Source organism: Paralichthys olivaceus, chromosome 12 (genome assembly GCF_024713975.1).
Source record: "Paralichthys olivaceus isolate ysfri-2021 chromosome 12, ASM2471397v2, whole genome shotgun sequence".
Taxonomy (NCBI): Eukaryota; Metazoa; Chordata; class Actinopteri; order Pleuronectiformes; family Paralichthyidae; genus Paralichthys; species Paralichthys olivaceus.
Window position 1 is genome coordinate 4,352,306 of NC_091104.1, and position 18,751 is coordinate 4,371,056.

The 18,751-nt window shown below is 47.5% G+C and overlaps 1 protein-coding gene across 2 annotated transcripts in view; it reads right to left on the reverse strand.

Moving 5' to 3' along the window:
- Positions 1-3,298: 3,298 nt before the first annotated feature.
- LOC109646653 (protein jagged-2-like) overlaps positions 3,299-18,751 on the reverse strand; it is a 37,928-nt gene continuing 22,475 nt past the window's right edge. Inside the window, exons 6-26 of one of the 2 annotated variants that reach the window (XM_069535802.1) lie at positions 17,371-17,501; positions 16,658-16,777; positions 16,439-16,552; positions 16,094-16,207; positions 14,396-14,512; positions 13,532-13,578; positions 12,861-13,034; positions 12,627-12,777; positions 12,370-12,534; positions 11,941-12,054; positions 11,324-11,437; positions 10,715-10,828; positions 10,500-10,616; positions 10,371-10,398; positions 9,270-9,355; positions 8,635-8,748; positions 8,399-8,514; positions 7,855-8,118; positions 6,545-6,676; positions 4,149-4,308; positions 3,299-4,005 (exon numbers count right to left, since the gene is read on the reverse strand). In XM_069535802.1, coding sequence (XP_069391903.1) covers positions 3,497-4,005; positions 4,149-4,308; positions 6,545-6,676; positions 7,855-8,118; positions 8,399-8,514; positions 8,635-8,748; positions 9,270-9,355; positions 10,371-10,398; positions 10,500-10,616; positions 10,715-10,828; positions 11,324-11,437; positions 11,941-12,054; positions 12,370-12,534; positions 12,627-12,777; positions 12,861-13,034; positions 13,532-13,578; positions 14,396-14,512; positions 16,094-16,207; positions 16,439-16,552; positions 16,658-16,777; positions 17,371-17,501 — 3,001 coding nt within the window. In that variant the 3' untranslated portion in view covers positions 3,299-3,496. The remainder of the gene's footprint in view (positions 4,006-4,148; positions 4,309-6,544; positions 6,677-7,854; positions 8,119-8,398; positions 8,515-8,634; positions 8,749-9,269; positions 9,356-10,370; positions 10,399-10,499; positions 10,617-10,714; positions 10,829-11,323; positions 11,438-11,940; positions 12,055-12,369; positions 12,535-12,626; positions 12,778-12,860; positions 13,035-13,531; positions 13,579-14,395; positions 14,513-16,093; positions 16,208-16,438; positions 16,553-16,657; positions 16,778-17,370; positions 17,502-18,751) is intronic. The other variant, XM_069535803.1, reaches the window with a different exon arrangement.

Consider the following 18,751-nt stretch of genomic DNA (forward strand, 5'->3'; position numbering starts at 1 on the left):
TCTGACACGGATGCTTTAGGAGACGTTAGGAAAATAGACGTTCAGAAGCTGCTCTGGACTTTCATCGTCTTACACGATGCGATCTCTATAAATAAATTGGTGAGGGGAAAGATTTGTGTGGGACCAGAAGCATCTGGTGTTAAAACACGAGGACTTCGGAGTTGAGGTGAACAGAAAACCACTGGACAGCCACTTAGTGAACTTTGTGGTGACGCAGGTTTCCTGATAAACAGCTCAGGTCGGGTTTGAATGTTTCAGCTTCTTCACGCAGGCTGGTTTAGTTTTCATTCCAACACAGAAACGTGCTGTGGACCAGCTCCAGTGGAATCTGGTGTTCGCTCACACCCTGAATTGTGAGATCAAACGTGATCCACCACTGGCTCCTCCTCCTCCTCCTCCTCCTCTTCCTCCTCTTCCTCCTCCACCTCCTTCATTTCTCCCGTACACGACCCGAGCTCCGCGCCATCCAGGATTCCAGACACGTTTGCCATTCTCCCCAAAACGACTGTCGGGTTAATGAACCACGCAGCGCGGCACACAACGTCCCACCGAGCATTATGGGTATCCAGCCCAGCTGCCGGGAGGCTTTCATGCACAGCGGCTGAAGTTAATCATTTCCTCACGTCATTGGCCTGGCGCTAAACGAAGCGGGAGGCAGAGAGGCAGCTGATTGGCTGCTTACGGACTCAGATGATTAACGGCTAAAACAAATACAGGATATAGAAAAAACCAAAGTATTCATTTTATCGTAAATATTTTAAAAAAGAACTCGTTTTGAAGATTAAGAGTTTGGAGGAAGCAGTCGACGCTGAAGCTACAAGGTGAGTACTTTAAATGTTTGAAACTACAAACAGGAAGCTCTCTCCTGTCTGAGTTCTAGAATCGAAGTAATAAACCTGCTGCGATAAACAATCTGCATATTTAAAGTTCTAGAATCAGACTTCACAACAGTTATATAAAGGGGCAGGGCTTAATAAAGGGGCAGAGACAAGGACATTACCGACAGCCAATAGGAATCCTTCTTCTCACACGTGTTGCTATTGAGAAAAGACGAAACGAAAATAAGCTTTGGTATAAAATACTTTAATAAATAATAGGATTGTTCTAAGAATAAACAAAAATTCCACTAACAAACCAAGACTTTTACCAAATTTTGTACAAAATAATTACAATGTTCTGCACATTCAGAATCTGGGGTGAAATCAAACGTGCTGACAGGATGTGAATTTGGATTCTCCGTGATTTTCATCAGCATCATTAACAAAGAAACATAAAAATATATTGAAAACCAGGTTCAGACACCGATGACAGTTTATTTTTTTTAATGCTAAAGTTTTCTCTCTTCCTGTTCGTAGTGCAGAAACAGACTCTTAACGAACAACCGACAGTGACATCATCAACTTGTTCCCTTCATTACACCAGGGTGGGGCGGGGCTAAAACACAGCCAGGAGATTCACACCACGCCCCCTTTGTCTGCGCTGGGGATTGCGATCTTGCTTAAGGGCACTTGGGCGGGGGGAGGGTTGATTTCCGTCACGGGGGAACTTCCATCGCTCCGTGCAGAATCTCAGACCCGATGAATTTAGATCCGAACTACGAGGAGGCTGAGGACGAACTCGTGTTTGGTTGTTTGGACCCTGTGACGCTGGAACTTTACAAAGATGGGAGCGAATAAAAGGAGCTGACATGTAATTGACCATATTTATATTTTTATATATATATATATATATATATATATACGATGACTGTGTGTCCTTGGGTGTTCTTTGAAAAACACCATTAAAAGAAAATCCTGCGCTCAAAAGAAAAACGCCAAAGCATCGACGGTAAAACCAGTTTTCTCCTCAACATCCCACAATGCTTCACGTTTGCCTCCATCATTCCAGACGTCTGATTCGCCACTTGACCGAGGGAATGTAAAATGTTGACACTGTTTGAAACCAGGAAGTTAAAAGCTTTAATCGCTTTCGGGGGAAATTAAAGACGAAACAAAGGATCTGGAACCAGAAATGTGCCGCGTGGACTGATGAGTTCAGGGACACGCTGCTGCTGCTGTTGAACGCTGACAGAGAGTTTTTAAAATATTTAAATCCAAACAAACATGAAGAGTTAAGGTGTTTTTCATGAACCGTCCCCGTGTGATGACGTTCAGATGCTCTTTGGAGAGTCGCTCCTCGTGGTTTGAATCTGTGGGAGGGACCTTGATTTATATTTAGCTTCAGAAGAGTGATCTGGTTTCTCGGCCTTTAAGACTTGGATTTGTACGTGAGGTGTCAAAGGGCTTTTTAAATAAAGTGGATCAGCGGATGTCGGGGGGTGAATGTTGCCGGTGCGGTGGCACGAGGGTAAAAATCTTCAATCTGAAATGCAGAGGACTGTTGGGAGACACCGTTTGTCTCATTAACATCTGTAACAAACGATGACGACACATAAACATTGTGTTTTGAACTCTCACGTCTCAGTCTGGACACAGTCCGAACATCTGTATAAAACCTGTCTCAGTGTTGACGGACACAAACGGAATGACATCATTAAAAAAAAAAAAACAACCACAAAAAAAAAAAAATCTTATTCTTTAGAATAACTATGATACAAAGCATCAGTTAAGTTACTAAACTCAAATATACACAGCCATTTGTTCATATTTACATTTGTACATCACAAAGAAAATAAACTGTAGCATGAAGAGTTGTTACGAGGACGTCTTTCCCTTTATACGCTTTTTAAAATCTGCAGAAAGTCCACAGGAGGAGGAGGAGGAGGGAAATCAGGACCGAAGGCACTTTTCTACCAAATACTGAAAAATCATCTCGTCGACGCGCAGGAAGCAGTGACAATTACTTTGAAAGGGTAAGAACCTTTTAACACAAAATGGAAAAGATGTTTATGGATGTAAACAAAAAACTTAACAAATATCTATTTGCCAAATATCATACAGCTGATTCTCCAAAAAAACGTAAACGTATATAAAACCTTTTTTTTTTTTTTCTTTTTAAGTATTATTTGTTTTTATAAAAGACGTGAAGACAGTGTAGAAAAGGCCCGCAGGGCGGGGCTAAGGCAGACGGGAACTAAATGCACCAAACAGTAGAAACAACGTGAACAGCTGCCGGCCGATGTCGTTCAGTTAAATCTCCGCGAGAGTCGTCAAAAAAAAGAAATCATCAGGATCAGTGAAGAGAAAGTCTCGATTCCAACAGACGATTAAAGTGAAATCCAGAAAATCCAAAAGCTGTGATGTTTATTTTCCGTTTCTTTTCTTATTTTTTTTTTGGTTTTGGTTGTTTTTCTGTTGTCGTTGTCGGTTTTTGGTAAAAAAATTCGCCTCCGAGCTGCAGACGACAAAGTTAAATAATGTTTGACGAACAAAAATTCAAAATTAAAGCATCTGCAATCTTCACTTTTGGTGTTTTTAAGAGTTGAAACGTCAGAGACATCGAAGACGTCTCAGTTTGTTTCCTTGGTTTCAGGAAGGTCCCTCCTTCGCTCAAGCGCTCACACATAATGGTCACTGATGTCCTCGCTGAGCTTGGCGGCGTTAAGGTTTTTACACCGGTTGTCTTTGGGGCTGTACGCCGTCCGGTGTGGCGCCTTCACTGGTCCGCTGAGCGTCGTGCAGATGACTCCGCCCTTTCCCTTCATCCCCCTGTCCTGCGCTACGGAGCATTTCTGAGACAAACACTTGTCCCCGAGGCCCAGCGCCCTCTCCTCGTCCTCCTCCTGCTGCTCCCCCTCCTCCTCCACCTCCTCATCGCCCTCGGCCCCGTCGCACGTCCTGTCCGAGGGGCCCATCAGTTTCTTGCATTCGTACTGAATGTCTTTATCGCGGTTGTCTCTGAGGGCGTTGCTCGGCACCGGCTCCAGCTTGTTGTTGACCGTCCTGTCCTCGGTGCGGGCCGCTCTCTCGCGCTCTTTCTTCCTCTTGCGGGTCCACCAGACGCAAACCACGATGCAGAAGATCCACAGGACGCTGAAGACGACGCACAGCACCGGGACCAGGTAACCTGCAGGAGAACGTCACAGGAGGGGATGTTAAAGACTTTGAGGAGCTACGCTAACAGTTTCCACCGGCTTTCATTCTTTGTGCTAAGCTAAGACAGGTGACATTTGCAGAACGTTCCGTCCTCGTCACAAACTTGGGACTCACCAGCAGGAGGGGATTTCACCAGCGTCTCCACTTTGACCTCCACCACGGCCAACATGACGGTGCTGTTGTGGCGTTTGGACAGAGCACTGATGATGGAGCTGGCGGCCTTTTGGATCTGTCCGCGGTCGCTGTCCTTGGATCGCCCGTCCTGCTCAAAGGACTGCAGGGACAAAGAGAGAGAGAGAAGGACATGAACTGTTTGTTCATAAACCTTTAACCCAGATCACGTCTTTTGGTTCCGGACCGTGATTCCGAGGAACCTTTCACACGTGATGTTCTGGTTTTGGAACCAACAAGGTGTGAAGCTCCTTAACGACACCTGAGGTTTAACATCGGGACGATTGTCCCAGAAACAAACAGCGACACAACCATCGTAACAAGAATAAAAAACGTCCGACCCTGAACGATCACGTCACCTGGAACTTAACAGGAAACTGAAACACTCGTTAAATCCTTGAAGGGAACTTTGAATAATAATGTGAATAAAAGACGACTTGTAGGAAATGAGTGAAACACACACACACACACACACACACACACACACACACACACACACACACACACACGTGCTCGGGGCTATGAAAGAACTCAAAGAGAAGAAAAAACACATTCATGGTTGTGAATAAAGGAGATTCTCATCCTAACATCTGGCAGGCTGCGGAGCCCCCCCCCCCCCCTCGGAGACAACAGAAGGTGGAGTTAATTGCCTAATAAGGCTCTGAGGGTGAGAGCAGCGAGGTGGTGGGGGGGTCGGGGGGTGGGGGTGGGGGGGGTCGGATTAGCTGTGTGCTGTGCGGTTCAATTAGGACAAACAATGGAGAAGAGCCCAGCTGTGCTCCCGCTCGGCTGGAGACAAACACTCCTCTTTTCTCCTCCTGAGGAAATCAGCCGCTCGTTCAGCCGCCTCCCAGGATGACTGACAGATCGCACCACAGACGCGGGGCTGCGTGACGTCAGCGCTGCACTGACAGAGAGACACACACACACACACACACACACACGGGCCGCAGCCACGTTAACGTGTTTCAAGCTTTAAGACGCAGCCGTGTTTTCTTCGCCCTGTTTTACGCTTGTTCTCCGTGTGTCTGAACCTCGAACACGTGACCCATCATCTTTTCTCCTCTGATTCAGAACAACACGTTAACGTTAACTTTATCAACTTCCTGCCATTTGACGTGTTCTACACATATTCAAGTCTCTCAGGACGTCTGCGTTGAGGCGACATCGATGTCAGGGTCACACAGAGTGAGCCAGAAGATTTCCTCAGGTTTCAGAAATGATCAGTGACTACCGATCACTTACAACCTACACAACACGTCAGAAGGATTCTCTGGGAGTTAAGGATTCAGTTTATTGTTGGCTCGTGTGTTTTGGGGATTTCGGGACAGTAGGAAAAAAAATATAGACCCCCACTGGGATTTTATATTTCCAGTGTGTAACTGACTCTGCATCGAGCCTCGTCTGTTTACACGACGTTGTCCTGAACAGCTCGTCTGAACGTCGATTCCAAACTGCTCCGGCATCGTTTTCCTTCCAACCCACGAGACGCAGCCTCAACACGTCAAGCTAAAGACGGGACGACTCTCCCTCCTCCCTCATCCTCAAACACACTGAACCACTTGTTTGAGATCAGCTCCATGGTTTACAAACACACCTCAGGATTCTTTGGATGAGAATAAATCGACACTCCGCAGAGCTCGCCGAGATTATAAAGATTTCACCCACACTTGGAAACGAACACTGACGTTTCTGAGTGGGAGTGAGGTTTCTTGTGAAAGCCTTGTTGTGGGGATTGGGTGGATGTCAGGCTCGCCGCTCCTCTTCCTGTATCTGCCGCTCACGACAAGCCTGCAAACATCACAGGGACGAGATCTAATCCCCTCCATTAAGAGCTTAGAGCCCAGAAGTGACTGATTTCCCCCGAGTCTGGGTGGCCGAGAGCGAGAGAAGGAGGGAAGAGGGCGAGAGGTGAGGGAGAGTCGTAGGAGAGACGGCAACAAAGAAAAGAGTGAGGGAGAAAGAAAAACAGAAGAGAGAGGAATGAAAGCAGGGAAGAGACAGTGAGAAGGAAGAAGAAGAAACAGGAGGAGGAGGAAAAGAAGGAGAGAGAAGAGGAGGGAGAGAGGAGGCAGATCAGCAAGGTGAAACACTAAATCTCATCCAGATGTTGTTAAAAGCTTCACACGCCTCTCGCTCTTCTTTCTCTTCTACTTTTTGTTTCTTCTTTTTTTGAATAAAAGAGGAAAGAAAGAGAAATTAGGAGGTGAGATTAAAAAGTTCAAACTGAACTTTGACAAAGTGGATCCGTCCCCAAACGTGAGACCACCCGAAAGACAGCACTGTGTGTGTGTGTGTGTGTGTGTGTGTTTGTGTGTGTGTGTGTGTGGTGTAATTACCATGGCAACCTCCACGGCGTCGCTGTTGGAGTAGGACAGGTCACAGAGGATGAGCAGCGCTCGCTCCTCAGCCAACGTCTGAGTGACGGGGAGGTACCTGAGCTCGGAGCAGATGTTCTCTACAGTGGTGCCCTGCAGACACACACACACACACACACACACACACACACACACACACACACACACACACACACACACACACATTAGTATCTACACATTCTAATTCTAATCAGCCAATCAGAATGCCTCGCCCCTTTTCCGAGCTGCTCCTATGACGACAGTTTCGGTATCGGCCCCAGAGACCCGGCCACAGTTTGCCATCAGGGCCCCGAGGCTCCGGAACGATCCGCTCGATAACGTCAGGTCGACTCAGTAATTTATTTACCATAACGTTTCCTGAATTTATCTAAATTTTAACTTTTAAATCTGAGGTTTTAATCGCTGCCTTCTGTAATCTGGATACTTTATATCATATAAACCAAACGGAGAAGCTTCAGGTGCAACTTCTTTTTATTCTCATCGTTCTGCGACAAAGAGACTTGAAGTTACTACTTTTGTTTTTTACGGTCACAGAGGAAGAAGAAAACCTGAAAACCTCTCTGTCGTACTGGAGAAGCTACGAGTGACATCACAAACTGTGAGCGGAGGAAAAAGAAGCAGTGACTCTGGTTTGTGTACAGGACCTCGTGATGTTGTGTGTTTTCAGGCAGCGGGACATCTGAAATCACTTTCCTCCCACCCTGCGTTGTTAACATTCGATAATTCGAGCAATTATCAAGAGTTAACAATGCAGGGTGGGAGGAAAATGACTGCAAATGTTCTGTTATGACATGAAACATCAACAAGGACGGAGAAGACTGGCTGACGGGTCAAACAGGGTTTGCTGGTGGTTTTCAAACTTCTCTCACACCGAGAACACGCGGAGCTGATCGCTGCAGGAAAATCAGGCTGATAAAATGTCTGCAATAACACTCAACCCTCCGAATGAAGTCGGCCTTTGATATCAAATACTAAAACCACACAACTAACTATTCTGAGAATGAGCTCATTAAATTTGACGTTTAAAGCATCATTTTTTATTGCTGGAGCCGTTTCACTCTGCTTTGAAATGTTCGCTTTATTGCCCGAGGAGAAGAAAAAAAAAAAAAACCACAGAGCAACTTAACCGGAGCAGTTCAGGGCAAGTGGCAGCGGCGAGGACGATCCTGTTCTCAATGCTCGCTTAATTTTTATGGTTTATTTCGTTGCGTATAAAATTGAAAAAAAAGGCCATTTGAACATATCGAAACAGAGAAGTTCTGCTCTCTCACCTGCGGCACTTTGTCCTTCTTGAAGATGAGCGTGATGCGAGCACAGCTGTTGTCAAGGTAACCGCTGTTGGGCTCACACTGGGTGTGCAGGGGCGTGGGGGGGTCCGGCGTCGAACACACGCCCCACTGGTGGCACGGCGGCGAGAAGCACGTGAGGAACTGGTGCTCCACGCACTCGTGACCTCCGGGGCAGGAGGACGGAGGGTGCGTGTCCGCGGGGGGGAGAGCCTTCGGGAGGACGCAGGGCCGGCGGCCGCACCTCACCTGGAGGATTCAAAGATTTACTGCTTTGACTTTCTTTACATCGGATCATCGTGTTGCTGAGCACAGACCAGACGACAGGTCCCAGGTCATCACATGACGTGAGGCCACGTCCACCTTCGTAAATTGAAGTCTTAAAACGCATCGCTTGTCATGAGTCACGTGACTTGACTGCAAGGCGGTGAATACAAAGAGCAGACAATCTACTTCCTGAATTATTTCTGAATCGCAGCTAAAACACTTTTCTGGACGGGGCTCGTTTTAGTTCTGGAGCTTCACTGACCTTAGAACAGCGAACGTATCCGTTGACACACTGGCAGGCGTTGCACTCCTCCTCCCACCGGCTGCCGTGAGGAAACTGCAGCCCGGCGTGACGACACGACTTCCCGAGTCCGATGACTGGAAGGAATGAAGGAGAGGGTGAGAACACGTGCACAGCTGGAGATCCTGAAAACCATCCCCTGAGGTGAAGCCTGATGTCTGAGGAGCTTTAATATTGAACTGAGTGAAGCGGCTCACACTCTTGACAGCGAGGTCCAGCGTGTCCTGGAGGACAGACGCAGCGGAAACCGTTGATTTCATCCATGCAGGTTGAACCTTCGGCACAGGGAGATGACTGACACTCATCTATGTCTGAGAAAGACAAAGCGGAGGGACGTTCATTGAAACACCTGCAGCAGAGAACTGTTTTAACTCTGAAGGACAGTTTAGATGATTTGGACGATGGACACCTTCCTGTGCGTCGAGTCTAAAATCTTGAGCATGTCTGAATAGGAAGCATCTGGAAAAGCTTCAGTGCAGGAGAAGAAACTGATCTTTGAGCGATTTGAGTGTTATTTAAAAATCTCCAGTGAGTGACGCAATCCAGAGAATCCCTTCAGATGGACGCTCTGGTTGTGAAAGGGTTTTTTCTGGAGAGCTTTCTCTCACGAAGGCCGCGGGAGAGCGCACCGACCCGTCTGACGGAGCTCCGCTCTGACCCCGGCTCAGTGCAGAGGCGAGAGGTTAAGACCGTCTTCCTTAAAGGCTTCCTAATCTGTCGCCCTGAAACAATCGGCTCACGCTCCCCCATCGCGGCCTTTCACCTCTGACCCCTCCGGCCCATCTGACCCCACCCTCCCTCCCCCCACCCAGTTCCCAGGGGGGGGACTCACTTATGCGGCAGTCCGGTCCGGCGAATCCTGGGGCGCATTCGCAGCGAAACCAGTTCACGCCGTCGACGCAGATGCCGCCGTTGTAGCTGCGGAGAAAACACAGGGAGAAAAGCATGGAGGACGTGTTTGTGCAGAAAATCAACGATGAGCGTTATTTCATTTCTCCAGGACGTTGAACATGTACGTGTTTGTAACGTGACACGGAACTTGAATCTAACTTGTTTTGTGGTTTTCATTACAGAGACTTTACATCTACAGGACATCTGCGTTATATACGTGCGGACCTTACGTGTCTGCAATGCATTATGGATCTTTAGCAGATCTGGGTTGAGTGACAGACAAACTCTCTGTGGGACTTTTCTCCTGCAGAGACTCTGTGTGAGTGGCGGCCGACTGAAGCTGATCCCAGATCAATGTCCAGACTTTATATGTAAATCCCTCCTGACCACATACTGAGCGACCCCCTCCCCTCCCCCCCCCCCCCACACCTCCACTCTTTACAGCTCCCCCCAGGTCGAGGGCGGTGAATGGGCGAGTGGGGCGTCTCTTCTCACCCCCCCCTCCTCCCGCCTCCACCACCTCCCCCTCCTCCTCCCAAAACCAAAACCACCACTAATCCACCTGTCAGTCATTGTAGAGGAGGGTGAGGAGGACAGAATGGGGGAGGCGGGGGGAGGCTTTTGTCCAGGGCTGCCTCTCTATCTCTATCACCCAAACTCATTTCTAACCATTTGTACTTTTTAAAATTTCTTTTATTAATAAAATAATTAACAATAAGTTTTCTAAAAGTTGAGTTGTTAAATGTGTCGTTTCGTCCGATGGATAATTCATAAACACACAATTAAAAAAAAAACACTCAAAAACACAAACAGACTCAGAGTTCGACAACAAACAGACAAATTCAAGTACAAACACACAAACGTCCACAATCCAGAGCAGAAATGTGCAGATCTGCAAAATGAAAAGTCTCAAGAGTCGCTGAGAAAACCTGTAGCTGCTCTACCGCTCTATTGTCAGAAAAACTAGAGCAACAGTCGTCTGCACAACCGTCAACATCATTCACCCTCGTGGTTTCAGTGGAATCATAGCAATGACTCTTACCAGGGATGTGGATTGCAGTCGTCGACATCTGCAAGAGAGAGAAGTTTGACTGGTCAGTGTCAGACACAACAACAGATCACAGGTCGATCACTCAGCTGTGATGTGCACACGGAACAGGCTCTGACGTACTCTGAGCACAGGTGGGTCCTTTCCAGCCGTCCTTGCAAATGCACGTGAAGACGTCTCCTCCGCCGACACACGTCCCTCCATTCTCGCAGGGGCCCGAGTCACACGTGCTGTTCTTGGCTACGAAAACAAAAATAAGTCTGTTTCATGGGGATGTTCAGGGTCACATCACATCATCATCGTTATCTTGAACCATGGTGTCGTTAAGGGTGTCCGACCTGTGTTGCAGGTGCTGCCCCCCCAGCCCGAGGGGCAGCTGCACAGGAAGGAGTCCCCGTGGTCGTAGCACGTCCCTCCGTTGCTGCAGGTGGTGGAGTCGCACTGGCTCTCACCTGGACCGAGGCAGCATGGGAGACACATTTCAAACATTTGACCGGGTGCCAGCGCAAAGCAGCGATCACTTCAGCAGAGTTCAGAGAACAAGCCCGCACAGCCTCAGAGGGCATTGTGCTCCAGACGGAAGATTAAGAGGCTGACGGAGCTAGAAAAAATATAAGACCTGACATGTTGAGGACGACGGAACGTGAAGACAAAGACGCCACTCATGAGAGCTTCATCGGCTTTGTCTCATTTTAAGTTTCCTTTGATGCATTTGCTCATTGATGCCAGTGAAAATAATCTTTTACAGCATTCGTCTATTCAAACACTTGATGCCCCGAGGGTCTGTTTCTCTTCCTGTTCACTTTTAAAGACGTGGGACCGACCGGAGGGTCGTGCAGACATACGTGCATTCTGATTTAAGCATTTAACGTGTCAACATACATCAGGGCAAACATACAGAACACACAGACGTCTTTGCTTGGCCGGAAACACACGTGTTGACTTACGCGAGTGGCAAGTCTTTCCTTTCCAGTTGTCTACGCAGTTGCAGTAGAAGTCGTTGAGCAGGTCGACGCAGTGGCCTCCGTTCTGACAGGGGTTCCTGTTGCACTCATTCACATCTGGAACGATCAGACAACGAGTCGGTCCGGTGATCAGGTTATTGATTATATATTGATTGTATATTGATTATATATTGATTGTACCACCTGATAACAGAGAAATATGTTCCTCCGTGTTCTGGAAGCAGGAACGTATCTCACATTGTTCTAAATTTTTAAAATCAGTTTTTCCAGTTGTTTACTGTTATTTCTGCTTTAAATATATGAATATAATTATTCTACTACAACATAAGTGACAGTGTCTTCTTATGATCAATGTAGAAAAGTTTCAGTTCCAAAACAGTTTTATTATCCATCAGCTGGTGAAGTCACATTATTTCTTCTTTCATTTGTTTGTCTTCCAAACTCAAATTGGTAAATTCTCTGTTTTTATATTCAAGTGAGAGAAAGTCCCGCTGGTGAGAGGACGACCGCTCTACCCCCTCAGCCACAGAAACTTCCCTGAATCTTGCTGTTGTTCACACTGACCCCCTCCTCCAACACACACTCACACACACACTCACCAACATCACACAGTCTGCCCTCCCAGCCGTTGGGGCAGAAACACTGGAAGGAGTTGATCCCGTCGATGCAGGTTCCTCCATTTTTACAGGGGGACGACGCACAGTCATTAATATCTGCAGACACAAGTTGAGATTTAAATGCATTTTACTTTCCTTTTCATTTCAGAGGCAACACGTCCAACACTATTTTAAAAGTGAGTTCGTTTGTTCGAGTTGAAAACAGAAAACAACAAAGTGAACAAATGTTCTCTCTCATTTTCTCCTCTTGTGTTTTTTTTCCCCACCCGCTGTGAACTAAACTGAGACAGTGATGCTGAGTGTGTCTGGATTACTGTAAGAGTGATTCCCAGTGATGGTAACTGATGATAAATATAGTCTGTGTGTGTGACTTTGTGGCTGCGAGTGCGTGTCGAGCTAATAATGACTCACTCTCGTGGCAGTAGGTGCCAGTGAATCCGGGCTCACAGGAGCAGCTGAAGTTCCCGGCCGGCAGACTGATGCAGCGACCGTGGGGTCCGCACACATTGGACGAGATGTGCCACACCCGCTTTTGAGTGTCGTTGGTTGCCACAGCGACTGTGCAGCTGTCAATCACTTTAAGGGAGATTCAGAAAGAGAAGGGATCAGCAGGGACGTCTCCAGGTATCTTGATTCTACATCACAGGACCGTCCAGGAGCTCTGGTACCTTGACACTGGTTCGTCTTGCAGTGGTCCTTGAGCTCGGAGCAGGTTTTGCCCTCGTAGTCGTCGGGGCAGCTGCAGTAGAAGTCTCCCGTCAGACTGTGGCACTGGGCCTTGTTGTGACATGGGTTCGGGCTGCACGGCTCGTTCTGCACCTTCAGATGGAAAAATAGAAAAATTCAACAAAAGTGAAACACGCTCCTCACAGCGCACTCCGCTCGCTGGATCCGACCCCCACCTCACAGGTCGTGCCAGCGAAGCCTTGAAGGCATTCGCACATGAATCCGTCCAGCAGGGCGTGGCAGCGGCCCCCGTTTCTACACGGGCCGCTGGCGCAGCGGTTCCTCTGAACCTCACAGTGTCGGCCAATGAATCCTGGCTGGCAAAGACACTGGTAGCCTCTGGCAACGTCCTGGAACAGAGACAAGCATTTAGCAACAAGTCTGATTCAAAGTGTCAGAGCTTCTCTGAAGTGAGACAAAGTGATTTCAATCAGTCGAGAAAGTTCAGTTATCGACCGCAAATGATTCTCGTTACTATCTGCCGACAGCTGTAGGCTTCTAATGCATCATGCAGAGTTCTGATAACAGGTTGATCATCCATCAGTACTTGGACTCTGGACTGACTGGACAGAACCTTCTGTTTGACTGAACAGTTTGTTTAGTGTTAAAAACCTCTCTATGAAGCTGGAGAGAAATTCGAGCAGCAACAGCAACGACTTTGACAAAATGGAATTCTGGGAATTCACTCTTCAATGGCTGAATTTATCCAATAGAATTTGAAACGTGGGTTCATAAATCTGATTGGTTGATGTAGGTGAATATTTTTGAACTCAGACAAATCAGAAAATTCACGAATAAGAACAGGAAATAAAAACTGTTTTCAGATTTGATCATCTCAGACTCTCACCTTGCACGTCCCTCCGTTCTGACACTGTCCGTGGCAGCTGTACACATCTGAGGAGGAACCAGTCACTGATTACAATCACAAACTGGGAGGTGTAAAATAAACTGGTGCTGATAAACATGCAGCCGCTACGAGAACGTGGTTGAATAAACCAAAGCAAAGAGATTCATGCCCAGAGGAAGAAACTCGAGAAGCAGATTCAGATGCACACGAGCTGCGAAAAACGTGCGATGAAACCGAACAGGGAAATACTAACGAAGCACAAGCTAACGAGCAAAGAAGGTTTGAATCCTGGAGACCAGAGGAGTCAGTGAAGGGGAGAAATGTACAAACAGCCATTGAAGAGGTAAAACACAGGAGGAGGAAGAGATCTGAAGCTTAGCGTCTTGACTAGCTTAGCTTTTCTTCCACTAGCATCACTATTTAAGAAGTTTATGATTACGATTAAAATTAGCACCAGGCGCGACCATCAGCCTCATGGGGGCGCTGGTCAAACATGCGTCCGTGGTTGGATCAATAAATTGAAGATAGGTGAGAAGTAATATTTGATAAATGAAAAGGTCTACTATACTATACTACTAAAATGGTTTGTATTTATATAGTTATACTACTACGTCATGGTATCATCGTGTACAAGTGTAGGTAGGCAACAAATACAAGCAAGTCCAGTTGTGCACTTGTACAACTTCAGAAGATACTTCTACTACAACCACTACTACCACTACTACTACTAAAAGGAAATACAGTGAGCTACAGAAGCTAGTGGAACTGAAGCTGGCCAACAGAGAGGAAGGGGCGTCGGCTCTGACGTTGCTACAGACAGGAAAGAGGTTCAGAAGTCCAATGATTGAGTTGATTGATACTAACTGATGTCACAGTTCTTGCCCACCCATCCAGGAAAGCAGGCACAGTGATATCCACCAATCAAGTTTTTGCAAGAGTAAGCATTGAGACAAGGCTTGATCCCCGCACACTCATAAACGTCTGCAAAATGGAGACGAGAGACACAGAGAGAATGAATGAGAGCGTTTCAGAGGCCCCGTCACCAAGCGTCACGTCGCATCGCAGGAGGAGGAGCTACCGTTGGCGACTAAAGCTACTTTCACACACCGAATCCAAAACGTTGCTTCATCCACCTCTCACAGAAACGGCTTCAGGGCTTACACGAGCAATTTCGGTGCGTTGGTTCTGCCAGTGTGAGTCAGATACCGAGAGTCGGGATGAACCAGCTCTTCTTAAAAAACCTCTTACAATCTGTACGTAGGTGTGATTGTTTTTTTTCCGTGGGAGAAGACCGACTTCATTTGCTGCAAACTTTGGTTTCTAACTTTATCTTCTCCTCATTCTAACTTAAAGTTTTCACGAGTTGTTAAACTCGTTTAATTTCTTTGTGCAACAGGAATCAAAAGTGAATGAAAGTTGTGTTACAGAACATAATGTCACTAATGTGCACGTTCATCATCGTGTGTCTGCGAATGTGACTGGATTCAACGCCGGGCGACTTTAACGACTTTTATGGGCAAACGACTTGTGAAATTACAGTTCAGGATCATGTCTGAGGGTTTTATTTCTTCCACAGCTTCAATCTCCACCCTTGCTCTATCCCCTCCCACCCCCCACCCCCCCTCTCCTCCCTCCTCCCTCAGGGTTAATGTCTCTCTATTGCATTCCCCGAAGGCCGACCTGCGGCATTCCAAGTGGTCAGTTTCAGAGGCAGCGCCCGCCTCGCTGCCTTGCTCACTATAAACCGACACAGTGCATTGATACTACTCCCAGGAGGTAAGCGGCACCTGTTGGCCGGCTGAAATTAAACACCCTGAGCCCTTTCCCAAAAACCAAACCTCCCTGCCAATCGCCACCCCCCCCTCCTCCTCCTCCTCCTCCTCCTCTTCCTCGTCCCGCTCGCTCCCAGGTACCACCCCTCTCCCTGGAGGGGGAGGCTCTCTGAGAATAACAGAATCAGTAACACAAGCCGCTGCGTTTCGGTCGCTGCACGCACATGTTTACAGGTTATAAAATGTTTCCTGGCTGAAGTCAAAGAGGGTGAGGGCTCGGCTATGCCGGGGTGCCGCCTCACCGTAGTGTACATACCCCCCCCCCCCCCCAACCTCTGTCACGCCCAGTCTGGAGCCAAAGATAACCCCCCGGCAGAGTATATTTGGTCCCAAGGCTAGCAGTTGCCAGGCGGGGGGTTATTTTTAGCCTTACTCAAGTCACCTGGCTCGAGTTGTAGATGAAACACAGTGAGAATGTCCGTCGTGCATGCGTACACATAAACACCACACACACAAAAACACACTGATTTAGAATTAGTGACCGGATAAACCCACAAGTCAGAAAACACTCTGCAACTCTGCCATGACTTTGGACTCACGGCAAAAAGAGAAGGTGCAAAAACACTCCATCACAGCAACGCTTCATCCAACATGCAACTGTTTTATCATTTACAGTTATAAAATGTGTCCCTGCACAATTGACTTCATGATGTCTATCTGACGAGCCGTCGTCTCTCTTCACATAACGTTACATTAATTAACGGTTCAGTGATTCGATTTGGAGACGTACCGATCTGGCAGGTCTTTCCCGTCCACTGGGGCGGACAGAGACACTTAAAGCCGTTCTCCATGTCGATGCAGGTCCCGCCCTGAGCGCAGGGGCTGGACACGCATTCATCCGTGTCTGAAACGTAAACAAAGACCAACGTCCAACATCACAACCACATGAAACACAACTGCGAACGTCTCTGTGTCCAGTGTCTGCCTTATTGTCGGAGAGTGAGAGAGTGCGTTGGTTCAACTCTAAACCGTGCGACAGATGTTAATGAGTAATGACGTTTAATGTTGAACTCAGTGAATGTTCCTGTACAAATGGACCGACAGCACCTTTGATTTGAACTTTGGATCATCTCACCTTTGGCGCAGGTCGGCCCGGACCAGCCGGCGGGGCAGTGGCACTCAAAGCCTGATGGGACTTCATGACACGTCCCTCCGTTGGCGCAGGGGTTGGACACACAGGCGTGTTCCGCTGCAGAGAAAAGTCAAGAGAGATCTTTAAAACTCATCCGCTCGTCTTCAGGATTCAAAACGCGCCGCGGCACCGAAACCTGGGACTTTGAACGCTCACGCTCACCGATCTCGCAGTTCTTGCCAGAGTATCCGTCTGGACAGGCGCAGTTGTACTCGTCTGGCTCTGTGTTCATGCACGTGCCTCCGTTCTTGCAGGGCCGGTTGGTGCCGCAGTAGTTCAGATCTGCACAGAAACACACGTTGTGCAACACATGATGCATAAATGAATGAAAACATCGGATAGAAGCTTTCCTCCCTCGTGATTCTGCAGCTCTGTGCTGTTTGACGTCTGTAACAGCTCCTCACAATGACTTGTTGTTACAGGAATTTTTTTTTTCCCTCCAAAACATCTGATTGTGGGTTAGATGGAAACACAATGTAAAAATATATTTACAGCAAATGTAATTTTCCTGCTTCTTGACCAATCACTCTGTGTCCTCGCGTGACTGATGTGGACCGAACTGTCCCACTGGCAAATGTTTCCTGGTTTATGTCGAGTGCTTTTAAAATCGTACTGTAAACGAGCAGAGTTTTGAATGTGGTTTGGTTCCAGGCACCGACTGGATTCAGATTCTTTCGTACAGCAAGAAAAGCAAATGAGTTATAAAAAAAAAGATAGTGACGATTAAGTCTCCATCGCTTTCTGAGGCTTCCAGTGTGACTCTGAACCGAACCAGTATCAAGGCAGAACAACTACGTCGTGATTTATGTTACATCCTCAAACAAATACAAATTCACGACAACACGAGATGAGATTATTCACATAGAGTGTCCGACCTTTGTCACAGAGCAGACCTCCCCAGTTCTTCTCACAGGTGCACTGCCAGGGCTCGGTGCAGGTCCCGTGGACACAGCCGGGGTACGGCAGACACTCGTCACAGAACGGACCCTGCCAGCCGTAGTTACACCTGCGACACAGAGAGGAGAGGGGGGGGGGGGGGGGTTATTTGAGAGGAGAGAGTCAACACCTCAGGGTTCGGAGGCTTGTACCAGCACCGATGATCAAACCCAGAGTTCAGAGGGTGGCGTCAGTGGATGAGCAGATTGTTCTGTAAAATAATAAACCTCATATTTCCCAAGCACACAGACAATGTGTTCTCATTTACAGCTGCAGCCTGAGGGAACGTCATGGAACACAGATCCACTCGATAACTTCACAACGTGTGAAAACACAGAGGAGAGCGTTTGACGTGCCCCTGGTAAACATGACGGACGGTGCAGGCGCCGGAAAAAACAGGAAACACTTTTAAACCACGTCGGTTCAACGGAAAAGAATTTCAGACACGATGAGCAGAAAACACAGGAGAGCTGACTGAGTTTCACTAAATGTCACAACAGTCATTTGTTGGACTAAATGTCTTCATCAAGGTGAACGATCGCTGAAGCTGCTAATTTTAGTGCGCACGGTGCCAGCACACATTCCTGCGTGTGTGTGTGTGTGTGTGTGTGTGTGTGTGTGTGTCCTGTTGTGTTCCTTTCAGTACGTTTATGAATCCATCATCTATTCCTGTCCTCAATGGATTCCTTAGAATTTAAGAACAACAAGTTGAAATCAGTTTCTAAATAATTAGGTCACGAGAAACAAGCAAATCATTCTCATGGAAACTGAAATGATCTTATTGGTGGTGAATTATTTTATCGTTTAATTTCTCAATCTTGTTTATTTCCTGATCAATGTTCCAGAGAATAGATTTTGGATTTAAAAGAGTCACGGAGCGAAGTTTCAGATTTTACATTTGATGATCAAACGCTGACTCGTTCGACCCGTTTTAGAAAAGAGGACGTTCATTCAGGACTCGAGGGTAAAAGAAAAGCTGTTTTTGTGGCCGTTCCATTTCTTCTGGTGTCGTGTGTTGTGCGTCTTCTCCCTGCCCTCTTCCTGTGTCGTGAGCTCGAGGTCAGACTTGGAATGAGCGGCGGGTTTGTGGAACGAGGGTTAGTCGTCTCGAAGGGGAGGCCAGCGCAGGGTTAGCTAATCTGTTGGTTTATGGCAGCACTCTGTTATTCCAAGGCCAGCGGTAACCTTGCCCCACCTGTCCTGTCATTTCTCTGTCGGGGGTTATTTTAGGATGCAACCCCCCCCCCCCCAACCCCCACCCCCTCACCCCGGCTCACAAACACTTCAAAATGGATGCCGACCAAACACCGTAGCAGCAGT